The sequence below is a fragment of the Photinus pyralis genome, unplaced genomic scaffold (genome assembly GCF_008802855.1).
Source record: "Photinus pyralis isolate 1611_PpyrPB1 unplaced genomic scaffold, Ppyr1.3 Ppyr1.4_LG7, whole genome shotgun sequence".
Classification (NCBI taxonomy): Eukaryota; Metazoa; Arthropoda; class Insecta; order Coleoptera; family Lampyridae; genus Photinus; species Photinus pyralis.
Genome location: NW_022170738.1, coordinates 39,945,151 through 39,961,954, shown reverse-complemented (window position 1 = coordinate 39,961,954; position 16,804 = coordinate 39,945,151). Strand labels below are relative to the sequence as shown.

The window sequence follows — 16,804 nt, the reverse complement described above, 5'->3', positions numbered from 1 at the left end:
GGAACTAAATAAACGCGGAATGAAGCCGAGTCTCGGGAGCGAGCAGGAAAATCGATTTATTTTTTTGCAACTTCATAACAGCAATATTTCATGAAGCTTATATAGTATTGGGGTGGAAGTACAGACACTTTCTTTTGTATTGTGAATTTTAGAATAACTACTACCAGCTTGTCTATTTGTAAAGCTGTCATGAAAACTATCTTTTAGCATTTCCATGAATTGTGGACATCAGTAAAGCCCAGGGCTGTAACTTTTGATCTAGTAGCTCAATCTTGGAACTGTTTGAAATTATGGAATTCACAGGCCCTATTCTACAAGAAAATGTTTTTTGCGGTCAATCTGAGACAATTTTTCTTTGGGGCCTCAAAAAAAGGCAGTGTACAACCTTCCTTTTTTACCAAAAATCGACTACACCAAAATTTCTCGGAAAAACACTTTTTCTTATTAATTTTGGGGCGTAGAATCCAAAACGATTCGTACTTTTTCGATTAGACTTCTCAATCAAAAGTTATGGACTAAAAACCAATTTCGAAAGAAAATTCAAAGGGTTGTAACCAGGGTAAAGCCCCTTTTTGCATTGACTTCTTTATCAAACTGCACACACAGTTAATCCCTTCAATTAATTAAAGTTTGTGTATTAATAATTATGGCTACTTTCTTTCCTGTAGGGAAATATCTACAAATCAAATTAATTCAATTTGCCGTTTAAGTTTACTATTTCTGTTTAACTCAATTAAATGAAGACTCACTCAAAGTGAAAGGCTCTCTTTGTTATAAGTTAATTATAACTTTTCGTCTTTTAAGGCTATCTACCTATCACTTACGAGTCAAAGCAAAAATCGACTACAATTAAATGAAATCAAAACCGATCACAGAAACTAAACCTTTTCTTCTTCTTACAGGGCAATGCATAATCATTCGTGCCATGGTCGTCCCGGATTATGCGACGCGATGAGGCCTACGAAAGGAACGGAACTGCTAAAATATCTTCGCAATGTAGACTTCGAGGGTAAGTTCTCGTGTAATTAACTGAATTCGTGGTAAATAAGAACGATTTTTGCGGGTTTATAAATTCGCCAGGATTGAGTATTAAAATGTCAGATGTAAAGTAATGGAAGACTTCAAGGCACAGTACTATACATCCAAATAAAATAAATTAGCTTTCTCGGATCCCTTTTAGCTATAAGCGTCAAAATCTTAACGCATTCGGCATTCATTTTAAACTTTTCGGTTCTTTCAAAATTTCTTTTTAATACGATCATCACTTTTCGAGATATTCTAAACCTAATATATTTGCTGGCGGGTTTAAAAGCGTATTCAATTCCATTTTTTCTTCGCAGACAGATTTATTGGCCCCGAAACATACAAATGTGAACCATTAATTTTCCCATTCGCGTCTTTGTCGATTATAAATTTATACTAATATATCATTTGTTATACCTTTCCCGGTGACGGTAAAGGTAGAATTGGAAAACTTCCACAATGGCGACGTAAAGTAATTCATTGATTGAATTTGTTATAAATTAACATTTCTTTGAATCTTTAATTCTTCAGTTAATGGGTCAGGTTTTCAAGTATATTCAAGAATTTCCAAAAGCCTTCATGGGCCTTTTACGGGTTTTTGAAGAGCTTTGTGAGCTTTTAGAGCGTTTGAAATCGCTTAAATTTGTATGGATTCTGTTGCTTTTATGATTAAGTTCTATGGTAAATCGTAATACGTCAGCTTTGGTTTTCAGGAGCACACATTTCTGCGTAAAAATCAACTCCTTGCCAACCACCCCATCCCCATAACAACCCACCAAATAAAAATTATCTTGTGATGAGGGGTTAATTTTTACGTAGAAATGTGTCCTAAAAACCAACGTTCAAAAACTTCACGATTTTTTTATAGTTTCAATATCGTTGTTCATCTAATATGCATTGTATGTTAGACTCTGCACCAATAGCAGTAAACTTAGGTGTACAGGGTGAAAATTTTCTCTGAAACACTGAATATATCTTCAAATTACCTATAAAAATATTGCTACTAATCTACTGATCACAAATTCAAAGTACGTATAGATTGGTATTTATAATTTTGGATACCATAAAAAGCTTATTTCAAAAAATGTTATTTTGAAAATATATTCAGTGTTCCAGACACCCCTGTATACTCTCTAATATAACTGAAAATGATGCTGTGTTTCTATTCCACTGCATTCTTTCACTTAATTTGATTATATTACTGTAATGAAATGTAAGAAGACCATTTCAGGTGGCTGAACCTTTTTTCGTCAAAATTTTTTTAAAGTACTTTATCAAAAGAAATTAAAATTTTGATTGACCTTCGTCAAATGTCATATTTTTTTAAAATCTCAAATGGCACCCCCCTAAACAAATTATACCTCTGGATAGCTAAAACTACAAATTTTCCACTGATACCAAGAAAACCACTCATTCCATAAGAAAATTTCAGAGAAAAATCAAACCGAAACACCAAAAAAACTTATTTTGCAAACCCAAGTGTTTCAAGAAATGCGAGTTTGATCCGCCACTGGAATACAGCACGCCCCCCCTGGTAATCAAAAATATTTTAGAAATATGGCGACGGTAAATGTGTACAGTTTTACTCTAGGACTTTTATCGGTATCTTTTATGGTAAAGGAATTATGATCCGAGGGGTCTTAGGTGCTACACCTTGTATATTATTAATCGTGTCTAAAACCCTGGTGTATTTGTAAATTAAAAGCACAAATAATACAAAAATAAATTTTTACAGTTAACCATCATTTTATATTCTGGAATCTTATGCACAACTTTACTAAGCCATAAGTAATAAAAATGCCAACAGTCAGAACTGCATTATTATTTAAATTTTAAAGCAATGTTTTTTCTTTCCTTTACCCTTTTGGCAATTGACGTTTAGCTTTTTGAGTCTTAAAATTTAAATAATTTTTTTACAATTTTGTTTATTTGGCGGCAAGTGTACAATCCAGTAGTGGCCACCTATTGGAGAGAAATAGTCAAACAGATAATGTCTTAGGTAGGATAGAATAGTCCAGTGTTTCATTGCAGATGACGTGACTACGAAAATTATTTCAATATTCAGACTCTTCTATTCCTCAAGAACTGAAGGCATTAAGAGAAAAAGGGAGGACTGTTTTGGGTTCTTGCAAAACAATTTTACGAAATATTTTCCTAATGTATTTTGCCATGATTAACTAGTTACCTTTTGCCATTTGGCAAAAATGCTCCGCACTATGGCAAATGTGTTAAAAAGGAAGTGGATATACCTACCGAAGATTCGAATCGAATAAAAAATAGACCCTTTGGTGCTGCAACACTCCATTAAAAGAGACATTGACCTATAGGAACACTTGAAAATGTTACAGAATTTGATCCATCTCTTGTTTCAAGCAGTTCTCCGGAATTGACGTGCCTCTTTTTCCAAGACGCTCCCCGTTCCCAGCAATTCTCCAAAGCTGCACATACCGATATCCCCAAGTAACTTCCCATTGATAGAGATTATGGAAGTAAAGGAGATTGAAAACGGTAAGGAAAAAGGTCATGCACCAAATTACAGAAAAAGTTCACTAAGGAGAGTCAAGCATCTGAAAGAGGAAATGGTAAAAAAGTTAAACCGAACAATGTGAAAAAAAAAGAAAAAATTGTAAAACTGATGAATTCAAGACTATAGCCAAAGTAGACAATATGAGTGAGGAAAGGCGTTAAATTTTTGTTACACGATTTTCTTGTATTTTATTCTTTTTTTTTTTCATAAGGTGTGTTAGAATTAATTCTTATAATTTTTCATTATCTGTGTCAATTTTAAATCTAGGTAGAGTTTTATTTTTCTATGTCAGATGTTTCAAATTGCTTTTTATCCGAAGATTATTTCCGATTTTATTCAAAATTTGAGTAGTGATTTCATTGGAATTTACGGAATTTGATGGAGGCATTAGAGTCCTCTAGGTTTATAAGAGTTTTAATTTATTGTTAGGATTTTCTTGGTGCGCCGTTCATCACTTATTTGTGAACCAATTTACAACTATTTCAAATGGCTACCATCTCTTTCTCGCTCATGTGTTGACATGTGATAAAGAATAAAGCACTCGCGTCATATTTGTTCACAAACTAGTGACGTGAAGCTCATCTTCAGTGCAAACGACTGTACATAAGGAGTTGCATAGGTTCGCGAAAAGCGTTATACATTTTTGCTTAAAAACTACAAGTATATACAGGGTGTTACACATAAGAAATTAAGAAAAATTGGATAGCAGAAGGGATCCAAACAAACACTTTTTCCCAATAAACCGAGGGTCTAATGCATTTCGTTTGGGAGCCATCCTCAAAAAAGTGGTGAAATTTCTGCTTTAATTCTTTTTCTCGGCAATCATAAGAGAGGCTGATGGCACGTTTTTGAATAAGTTTTGAGGTATGCCCTTTCCGATTTAGCAAATTTTTTCTTAAAATTCCTACCACGAATGGCGCACCTCTAAACAGGGTTGCGGAAAAAATGATTTCGACGAAATTTAGTATCTAGGGGATTTTTAACATGAAAATCGCGAATCTGAAATTAGTTTTCCAAAATTGTAAAAAAAATTCTACTGCAATTCTTCTCCAGACAACTAAAATGGAGAGAATTCAATGAAATTTATTGCGTATACATACTTAATGAGTTAAGGAACAAAATTATCGAACACTTTTTTTTAAAATCACAAGTTGTATCCATTTGAAAATTGGTCCTTGGGGTCAGAAAGTATCCCCCGCCTACTAGTGAGTCATCTAATGTCGCATGTTTAGTTAGTTGAAAATGTTGCATATAACAAAGAATTTAAGCCACATATTCTTGGAATCGAATTTTCATAACACGATAGACATACCTACCGATTTTTTAAATAATATTTAATCATAATATCGACTTAAATCGTTAATTTTGTTGCTATTTGCGACATTTTCAACTAACTACATGCGAAACTAGACGACTCACTAGTAGGCAAGGGATACTTTCTGACCCGAAAGACGGGTATAACTTGTAATTTAAAAAAACTCTTCGCCAATTTTGTTCCTTAACTCATCTAGTCATCTAGTGCCTATACACTTCAAATTTCGTGGAATTCTCCCCATTTTCATTATCAGGACAAGAATTTCAGTGGAATTATTGTTTTCGAATTTTCAAAAATTTCAGATTCGTGTGTTTCATGTTCAAAAACCCCCAGCTATCAAATTTTGTCGAAATCAGATTTTTTTTCACACCCCTATGCGCCCTTTCGTGGCCAGAACTTTGCCAAAAAAATTAGCAAAGGGAACATCCGAAATTTTGATGATAGACTCTCATAATTAATAACGTATCCGTCGGAATTTTTAATACGTATGCCTTAGGAACGAACTCTGCCGAGAAATGTTGACGAAAGGAACAAATGGAATGTGTTTGTTAATTGCACTGGTACTTTTGATCGAAATTTTGGCACAATTGGAGAAAACTTCATTTTATCCTTTATATAAAAGTGCAGTAACCGCCTTAGACGCAAATTGTTGTAACATACACGTAATTCGGTACAAGATGCAATATTATTTTGAAATGGCAATTATCAATATCGAAAACAAAAGTTTCCATACCTTTCTATTGTAGTGTATGGGACCTTCGCATCGTCCTCATTTTCCAAAATCGGCATCAGAACACCAAACCACTACTTACACTTACTTATGACGATATACAAACGACCACAGTTAAGAAGCAACTGCTTTCAAAAGTAAGTTATGCCCAGGGTTATGCTTTATCAGTTTAAATTAACAGGTTACTTGGACTTGTATAAAAGTATGATTCATTGGCCTGTGTTCCACGTTCTAATCAAATGACTCACGTTTCGTTTTCGAATCGCGTAAATCGATATTCATTTTTTTTTTAAATGTATCCTTGCAAACTAAGGGAGAACTCTATCCAAAATGCTATACAAAGTGGTGAAGTGGGAATTTTTTTGACTCTTTTGTAAAAGGGTTAAGGAAATGGTTAATGCAACCCTGCTAATATTGCATCGCCCTTCTTTACTTACATAGTGATTTCCGATTGAGAACTATGATAATTTAAAATAGCAGAATTGCGAGTCCCTGCATGTGACTTTTTGATGTTTTTGGTAATCGTCAGACCCAGTGCCGTTTTTAGGCATGGGCCACCTGGGCCCGGGCCCAGGGCCCCGAAGTCCTGAGGGGCCCCCAAAAGTTTGTGTGAATGAAAAAATTTTAGTGCAAAATTTGCCGCCTTAAAGTAAATGCAGATTTAAACAAAATTAATGCATAGAGTAAGGGATGCCGGAAATTCTAAAATCCTTTCAATAGAATTTAAAAAGCAAAGCAGATTAGTAATCACGATTAAATTAGCTTTCAAATAATGTGCCATTTACCATAGGATTCCATTTAAAATTTTAGAGGTTAAGCTCCCTACGTAGAGGGGTGAAGACTTGGGTTCGTGATTTGTATTCCAAAAGTTGTCCTCCTCGAATACAAAATTGACGTGTTCGAGGATTTTTCGAAATTTCTAAATTTAATACCCTAAAAGCCCTCTGTATACTTTTCGTTGGGCCACTCTGTATAAGGTTACCATTTAGAAAGTTAAAAGTCCTAATAAGTGATAAAAAGTGGGTATTACCATTGTATTTATAGATACAATGGTATTACACTGAGGTTTTTCCCATGGGTAAGACATTGACTTTACAGTTCAATAAAATAAAAGTCCGGTCATTTTCGTCACAAAATGCAAACATTGTGCCGTTTTTATTGAGGGTAAGGGGGGCCTCCACGAACGAATGGCCTAGGGCCCCGAAAAACTTAAAAACGGCACTGGTCAGACCGCTTTGTTCAAAGAAGACGATCTCTAAGAATTAGTGATGTGGATTGTAAAATAACGATTTGTAAGTTACATAAAAAACGGTTACATTACGCGTAACTTACTAGAGGTCGGTTTTTTTATGTAATGCCTTTTATGAAATTTACGTAACTTTTATTTTAAAAAACCGTAATTTTTGTAAATTTACATAAGTGTACCTAATACCTATTTGATACATTTTGATCGGTACTACCACACACCATCAACGGTACTACCAACGTAAACGATTCACCGTTGAATTTAGTTTGGTTTAATGAAGATGCTACAGCATCTAATTCGCGATCTGGAACTTGTTCTTCCAAACGACGCGTGATGGCGAAATACCTGCTGCTTGAGTATTTTATTTAATACCTACACCAAAATACATATTTTAACAAGCGTTTTTTTGTTTTCAAACACTCACGAAATTCAAAAAGGTTTGTGGAATATTAAAAAAAACATAAAAAACATAAATGACAGGTAATTTTACAAAATATTTGTAAATTACGTAAAAAACATAAATTACTGGTAATTTTACTGTAAAATTACGGTTTCTTTAAAATGGTAAGTTACATAAATTAGATAAAATACCATAAAAAACATAAACAATTGGTAATTTTACACGTAATATTACGCACTTTAAAAAAAAGTGTAATTTCACATCCTTACTAAGACTTAAATAAGTGGAAATGTATGGGTTTGATGAACCGAGCTTTTAAAAGAAAAAGCACTATGCCAAATGCCAAAATATTTCGGTCTCAAATGCATTGAAAGAAGGATTTACTATAGTACCAAGGGATAAAGGGATTACTGAGGGAGGTATACTTTAATGCAAAAGATATCTTACCTTACGGCTAAGCGTAAGGATCCAATCAATTTCCTATTTTAAATATGATACAGATACAGTATAATACAGAACTTTAAATTGATTTCTGTAATACGACACTAATCGGCACTCGAAGAAGAAATGCAATTATGCAAGGGCACGGATATTGTAAGGGAAGATTTAATGCAATTTTTAAAAATTTACGTAAGATCATAAAATAGAAAATCTTTAAAACGTGAAATGATTCCCAATATTGCAGTCATATGGCCCCGTTGAACTTCAATAGAAAGACACAGAAATTGAGTGACTCATTTTCCCCAGTGACACTGATCGATGTAGCATTTTTTTCCACATTTGAAAATGCAAAAAAATGAAGCCGGTTTCATTTGAAAAAGTCACCTTTTTAAGGTTCGAAGTTATTAAACTTGACCATTAATTTTAAAAAGCCCTGTAAAAGGGCGATCAAAATTTAAATCATTCGCATGTAGCAGCACGTCAGTATTGTTGATTTTGGAAGACTTTTTGAAAAAAGCCCGTATAATCAAAGGTTAGGAGAGTTCCTGTTGTTATCAACAAAAAAGCCAGTCCACAAGTAACTACCCAAATACCTAGCAGATGGATTAAGCTTATTTTGCAAAACAGTGGCATGGACGTTAGTAAATTTTCCATGTATAGTACTAGGCATTCAGCAACATCTGCTGCTAGTAGGGTTAACTTTGGTACTATTCGGTTATCAGCGGATTGGTCCCAGAATCCCAAAATGTTTGCTACGGTGGACAACAGACCTGTATGTTCTTGTAAGCGGTAGCTTATTTCTGTCTTAAGAGTATCACTAAAATTAAGGGAATTAATTATGCAAATAAAATTCAGAATTATCGTAACGTCTTTAAGCATCTATATTATGTTTATTTATAAGACTAGGTCTTCATTATAATCAAAATCGAACATTACTGCCACTTGGCTAAGTTCGTTTGATCTTTATGATTATACCTAGATCGAGCTTTCAGATTCAGTTGTGGTATTATAATCACCACCCCAATGCAAGTTTAACGATTCTGGTTTTCTTGACAAGCTCATTTTTAGTGCATTTTTTGAAAAAAATACGATATTATATTCGTTATGGCTGGCTGGCCGGCTCTCTGGGTGAGATCTCAGCAACTACAATAGCTAGAGACTTCAAATGTTCACTAAAAGCTTTCTGCTATAGTGTAGATGTGCAGGCTCTAGTCTATTTTGAGTTAGATTACTTGTGAGATCGATAATTTAAGAAAATAATTTCGATATGGTTTTCGGAGATGCTATAATTTTACCGTTAGATAGCGCTACCAGTATAAAAGCTTAATTATTTACTTTGTGATTTGTTTTACAAAATAAAGACCTACCCTCAATTGAAATTAAATAAAATTAATTATTTAACGCAGCCAAAATTACTCGTGAGATCGATAATTTTAAACTTCGCTAATAAAATACTGACTTGTGTTACCAAAAATGCGCTTTAATCATGCATAATGCGGATTCACAAATTGTTTTTAGCAATATCTTGTTCTAGCAATGTTGCTTAACTCTGTCGTATTAATGGATCATTAATATTTTGGCTTTTTTGTGGCATTTCTAGCACATACGAATAACACTGCACTAAAAATTTTATAATGCTGAGAGTCCTAATGTACCTAATGCTTTGCTGTGAATTATTTAAAAAGATACATAAAGTAATCTTGATAGTGCTTCTATCAATTTGCATCATTTTTTAATTTGCGAAAGAAAACATTCGGTCCTCAGTCCATGGGGACCGCTCAATAGAATTCCCGATGGTTATTCTTGTATTACAATCCCAAGCACTGTATAATTAGTTGAAATAGGGCCCTGGCAATTATGATAGGTAGTTAAGCGAGATAACGAAATGATACTCAAGAGTTGTAATTAATGGCTAATATTGGGATAAGCTGTTCAAATGGTTTCCAGTTTCAGTTTAAATGACAAATTGAGGGTGTTAGTGCAAGAAATTAATTCAACACAAGATTTCCCAGGACGTAATTTTTTTAATCGACACATCGTCGGCTTCTGCGCCGTCTTCTTCTTACTTGAGGCATTTTCCGCGCCATCATCACGCAATTACTGTAATTCGCATACAAAATTTTGTAATAATAGAGCGGAAGAGCTCCTTTGGCACCGCGGCCGTACTCAATTTGTCTTAATGTCAGCAAGCAGCTAATGGCTCATTTACGTCACAATGCCGCGAAACAGTTCATTAACCGACGTTTTCAAAAGATACAAATTTCATGATTTATTATGATAGGTACTGCGATGTTTACCTTTACCTATACCTCAGCGTTGGATAAAGCAATATTTGCTTAGAGAATTGAAATGCCCGCCATATCTACAAGATACAAGTTTGAACCAACACAGCTATGCATAAGAAGGAAAAATAAATAATATCGAATATATTAAAAAATAATCAGGATTTTTAACTTCAATGCTCAAGTACAATTAGGTAATTTATTTTGGAATCTATACGTTTTGGTTCAGGTTTATTATGTCGTATTTTACTTGTCTGTCACAAGCTAAATTATAATCACACGCACTTTAGCCAATGCCTGTTGTATCCCCTAAGCCCATTCTCCACCTGGTTTCATGTACTTTCTGAAGGATCCAGTTCTGGTTTTATTACACAAAAATGAATACTATCGCATTCGCAAAGAACTTAATTAACTTTTCGGCGCTGACTTAATGTAACATATCCGTGACGTCGAGCCCTGAAGGTTTAGATCTCTTCAACTGGATGAACATTAGGTATACCTATTAAGATGCAAATTACTCAGTCAGCATTTACTATACTAACTGACAAACAATTAAGGCAGGTCATCGGAAAGAAGAAAATTAACAGGATATGTCCCACATATTCCACTTTACTACCTATCGCAATAGCATGTTGACGTGTCATATTTTGCGCAATAATGCTAAAATATGAATTTTTACAGCAGGTCACCAAAGACAGATATAATCAACGGCATAACACGCTTTGAGCATTATCTTTATGTTGTTATCATTTTGGTCTTTAATGTCTGTTCGTAATGCGCCTTTTTTCAGTAACACAATTTTCGTTTGCATAGTTAGTTACCTTTTTTTCGAGCATCTCTAAAAACGTTATTATCTCAATTACGGTATTTCACTTCGGGTTTAATTACGATATCGTGAACCCTTTAAAAATGTGTAAACGAAAAACGTGACGTATGGTGGGGTCGTTTCTCTTCTTTAACCCTGTTTTAAGCTGGTGGATTTTTCCGCACAGATCCAGAGATTTAATATTATAGGTGAAGTTCTGTATATTATGAAATCACATCTAGAAAACTTGATCAGTTTAAAAGAATAGTCAATTTAAGGGATTATTAGGTGAGAATTGTTCAAATATTCAAATTGATAAAAAACATACACTGATCATCCCTTAAAAAATGCTAATAAATTTCGAAAAATTATGCTCAGTTCCGCACTAAAAAGAATTTTTAACTCAGTCGCTTTTCTCAGGGGACGTAATACGGACGATCAAGACGATTTAAGCGTGGGAGCTGTTCAAATATTCAAATTGATAGGAAATGTGCACGGATCATCCCTTAAAAACGCTAATGAAGTTCGAAATATTACGCTCAGTTCCATAAAAAATAATTTTCAAACTCAGTCGGTTTTCTCAGGGAACGTAATGCGGACGAATCAGTCAATTTAAGGGATGATTAGGTGAGAATTGTTCAAATATTCAAATTGATAGCAAACATACACGCATCATCCCTTAAAAAACGCTAATAAAGTTTGAAAAATTATGCTCAGTTCCACTAAAAAGACTTTTTAACTCAGTCGCTTTTCTCAGGGACGTAATACGGACGATCAAGATGATTTAAGGGATGCTTAGGTGGGAATTGTTTAAATAATCAAAATGATAAGAAATCTATACGTATCATCCCTTAAAAAACGCTAATGAAGTTCGAAAAATTATGCTCGGTTCCACTAAAAATAATTTTCAAACTCAGTCGGTTTTCTCAGGGAACGTAATGCAGACGAATCAGTCAACTTAAGGGATGATTAGGTGAGAATTGTTCAAATATTCAAATTGATAATAAACATACAGACATCACACCTTAAAAAACGCTAATAAAGTTCGAAAAATTATGCTCAGTTCCACTAAAAATAATTTTCAAACTCAGTCGGTTTTCTAAGGGAACGTAATGCCGACCAAACAGACAATTTAAGGGATGATTATGTGAGAATTGTTCAAATATTCAAATTGATAATAAACATACACGCATCATCCATTAAAAAACACTAATAAAGTTTGAAAAATTATGCTCAGTTCCACTAAAAAGAATTTTTAACTCAATCGCTTTTCTCAGGGACGTAATACGGACGATCAAGGCGATTTAAGGGATGCTTAGGTGGGAATTGTTTAAATAATCAAAATGATAAGAAATCTACACTATCATCCCTTAAAAAACGCTAATGAAGTTCGAAAAATTACGCTCAATTCTACTAAAAATAATTTTCAAACTCAGTCGGTTTTCTCAGAGAACGTAATGCGGACGAATCAGTCAACTTAAGGGATGATTAGGTGAGAATTGTTCAAATATTCAAATTGATAATAAACATACACGCATCATCCATTAAAAAACGCTAATAAAGTTTGAAAAATTATGCTCAGTTCCACTAAAAAGAATTTTTAACTCAATCGCTTTTCTCAGGGACGTAATACGGACGATCAAGGCGATTTAAGGGATGCTTAGGTGGGAATTGTTTAAATAATCAAAATGATAAGAAATCTACACTATCATCCCTTAAAAAACGCTAATGAAGTTCGAAAAATTACGCTCAATTCCACTAAAAAGAATTTTCAAACTCAGTCGGTTTTCTCAGAGAACGTAATGCGGACGAATCAGTCAACTTAAGGGATGATTAGATGAGAATTGTTCAAATATTCAAATTGATAATAAATGTACACGCATCATTCCTTAAAAAACGCTAGTAAAGTTTAAAAAATTATGTTCAGTTCCACTAAAAAGAATTAACAAACTCAGTCCCTTTTCTCAGGGAACGTCAAGACGATTTAAGGGATGCTTAGCTGGAAATTGTTTAAATAATCAAAATGATAAGAAATCTACACGTATCATCCCTTAAAAAACGCTAATGAAGTTCGAAAAATTACGCTCAGTTCCACTAAAAATAATTTTCAAACTTAGTCACTTTTCTGAGGGAACGTAATGCGGCCAATCGAGACGGTTTAAGGGATGATTAGATGGGGATTGTTCAAACATTCAAATTGATAATAAATCAATACGTATCATCCCTTAAAAAACGCGAATAAAGTTCGAAAAATTATGCCCAGGTCCACTAAAAATAAATTTTCAAGCTTCGTCTGTTTTCTCAGGGAACGTAAGGCGGACGAATCAGTCAATTTAAGGGATGAATAGGTGAGAATTGTTCAAATATTCAAATTGATAATAAACATACATCCATCATCCCTTAAAAACGCTAGTAAAGTTTAAAAAATTATGCTCAGTTCCACTAAAAAGAATTAACAAACTCAGTCCCTTTTCTCAGGGAACGTAATACTGACGATCAAGACGATTTAAGGGATGCTTAGCTGGAAATTGTTTAAATAATCAAAATGATAAGAAATCTACACGTATCATCCCTTAAAAAACGCTAATGAAGTTCGAAAAATTACGCTCAGTTCCACTAAAAATAATTTTCAAACTTAGTCACTTTTCTGAGGGAACGTAATGCGGCCAATCGAGACGGTTTAAGGGATGATTAGGTGGGGATTGTTCAAACATTCAAATTGATAATAAATCAATACGTATCATCCCTTAAAAAACGCTAATAAAGTTCGAAAAATTATGCCCAGGTCCATTAAAAATAAATTTTCAAGCTTCGTCTGTTTTCTCAGGGAACGTAAGGCGGACGAATCAGTCAATTTAAGGGATGAATAGGTGAGAATTGTTCAAATATTCAAATTGATAATAAACATACATCCATCATCCCTTAAAAACGCTAATAAAGTTCGAAAAATTATGCTCAGTTCCACTAAAAATAATTTTCAAACTCAGTCGGTTTTCTCAGGGAACATAATGCGGACGAATCTGTCAACTTAAGGGATGATTAGGTGACAATTGTTCAAATATTCAAATTGATAATAAATATACACGCATCATTCCTTAAAAAACGCTAGTAAAGTTTAAAAAATTATGCTCAGTTCCACTAAAAAGAATTAACAAACTCAGTCCCTTTTCTCAGGGAACGTAATACGGACGATCAAGACGATTTAAGGGATGCTTAGCTGGAAATTGTTTAAATAATCAAAATGATAAGAAATCTACACGTATCATCCCTTAAAAAACGCTAATGAAGTTCGAAAAATTATGCTCGGTTCCACTAAAAATAATTTTCAAACTCAGTCGGTTTTCTCAGGGAACGTAATGCGGACGAATCAGTCAACTTAAGGGATGATTAGGTGAGAATTGTTCAAATATTCAAATTGATAATAAACATACAGACATCACACCTTAAAAAACGCTAATAAAGTTCGAAAAATTATGCTCAGTTCCACTAAAAATAATTTTCAAACTCAGTCGGTTTTCTAAGGGAACGTAATGCCGACCAAACAGACAATTTAAGGGATGATTATGTGAGAATTGTTCAAATATTCAAATTGATAATAAACGTACACGCATCATCCCTTAAAAAACGGTAATAAAGTTCGAAAAATTATGCTCAGTTCTACTAAAAAGAATTTTTAACTCAGTCGCTTTCCCCAGGGACGTAATACGGACGATCAAGAAGGATGCTTTAGGTGGGAATTGTTTAAACAATCAAAATGATAAGAAATCTACACGTATCATCCCTTAAAAAATGCTAGTGAATTTCAAAAATTACGTTCAGTTCCACTAAAAATAATTTTCAAACTCAGTCAGTTTTCTCAGGGAACGTAATGCGGACGAATCAGTCAACTTAAGGGATGATTAGGTGAGAATTGTTCAAATATTCAAATTGATAATAAACATACAGACATCACACCTTAAAAAACGCTAATAAAGTTCGAAAAATTATGCTCAGTTCCACTAAAAATAATTTTCAAACTCAGTCGGTTTTCTAAGGGAACGTAATGCCGACCAAACAGACAATTTAAGGGATGATTATGTGAGAATTGTTCAAATATTCAAATTGATAATAAACGTACACGCATCATCCCTTAAAAAACGGTAATAAAGTTCGAAAAATTATGCTCAGTTCTACTAAAAAGAATTTTTAACTCAGTCGCTTTCCCCAGGGACGTAATACGGACGATCAAGAAGGATGCTTTAGGTGGGAATTGTTTAAACAATCAAAATGATAAGAAATCTACACGTATCATCCCTTAAAAAATGCTAGTGAATTTCAAAAATTACGTTCAGTTCCACTAAAAATAATTTTCAAACTCAGTCAGTTTTCTCAGGGAACGTAATGCGGACGAATCAGTCAACTTAAGGGATGATTAGGTGAGAATTGTTCAAATATTCAAATTGATAATAAACATACACGCACATCATCCATTAAAAAACGCTAATAAAGTTTGAAAAATTATGCTCAGTTCCACTAAAAAGAATTTTTAACTCAGTCGCTATTCTCAGGGACGTTATACGGACGATCAAGGCGATTTAAGGGATGCTTAGGTGGGAATTATTTAAATAATCAAAATGATAAGAAATCTACACGTATCATCCCTTAAAAAAACGCTAATGAACTTCGAAAAATCAGGCACAGTTTCACTAAAAATAATTTTCAAACTCAGTCGGTTTTCTCAGGGAACGTAATGCGGACGAATCAAAGGGATGATTAGGTGAGAATTCTTCAAATATTCAAACTGATAATAAACATACATTCATCATCCCTTAAAGAACGCTAATAAAGTTTGCAATATTATTCTCAGTTCCACTAAAAAGAATTTTTAGCTCAGTCGCTTTTCTCAGAGACGTAATACGGACGATCAAGACGATTTAAGGGATGCTTAGGTGGCAATTGTTTAAATAATCAAAATGATAAGAAATCTACACTATCATCCCTTAAAAAAACGGTAATGAAGTTCGAAAAATTCCACTAAAAATATAGTTTTCAAACTCAGTCGCTTTTCTCAGAGAACGTAATGCGGACGGTCGAGACGATTTGAGGGATGCTTAGGTGGGAATTGTTTAAATAATCAAAATGATAAGAAATCTACACGTATCATCCCTTAAAAAACGCTAATGAAGTTCGAAAAATTACGCTCAGTTCAACTAAAAATAATTTTCAAACTGAGTCGTTTTTCTCAGTGAACGTAATGCGCACGAATCAAACAATTTAAGGGATGATTAGGTGAGAATTGTTCAAATATTCAAATTGAGAGGAAATATCCACGTATCATCCCATGTGATAGGTATAAATCCTAGACATTTCGGCTCGAAACGCTTCCTAAACTAATAAAAAAAAAACGCACGCACCATATTTGCACCGCAATGGGCAAATTTATTTTTTAAATTTCCACCAATTAGGAACCCGCGACCTCCCAAAATTTCTAACTTCACAACGAAATTTCGAAAAATTTAAATGTAAATTTAGAGCTACCGAGACACATCAATAAATCATGTCACTGAGAACTTTGACGTGAATTCCTGAGCACTTTGTACACTTTTTTCATATGTCACATAATCCCTCTTTTACCTTCTCCATCACCGCAACCTTCACCATCAAAAATAAACAGAAATCGACACTATCAGACATCATTTTTGGGGCTCTTTATAAAACTTACTAATGTCACCGCAGTCGCTTTGTAACATATTTTGTTAGGCGATTTGAAATATGAGGAAAGTGATAAAGTAGAACATTAGGCAATTTTCGCAAAATGGCGAACGCATTTGCTATTTCCAGTAACGCGCAACGGAACCAGGAGTATAAATTACAAGAATATTGCTGTAATCACTCATCGATGTTTGAAAAAGAAAAAAGATATTACAACAATATTTTTTGTATCGATAGTGGTGGGGACGATCAGGACAGTTCCAAAATACGCTGATCCCCCTTTCGTGTTCATAAATCAAAGATAAACCCTTATAATATGGGTATATTTTCAAGTGTTATATCAC

The 16,804-nt window shown here is 33.9% G+C and overlaps 1 protein-coding gene across 1 annotated transcript in view; it reads left to right on the top strand.

Moving 5' to 3' along the window:
• Positions 1-16,804, top strand: part of LOC116176699 (metabotropic glutamate receptor 4-like) — a 53,425-nt gene that overhangs the window by 9,133 nt on the left and 27,488 nt on the right. The window contains exon 3 of the mRNA XM_031495440.1: positions 903-1,009. Within this exon, the coding sequence (XP_031351300.1) occupies positions 903-1,009 (107 nt within the window). The remainder of the gene's footprint in view (positions 1-902; positions 1,010-16,804) is intronic.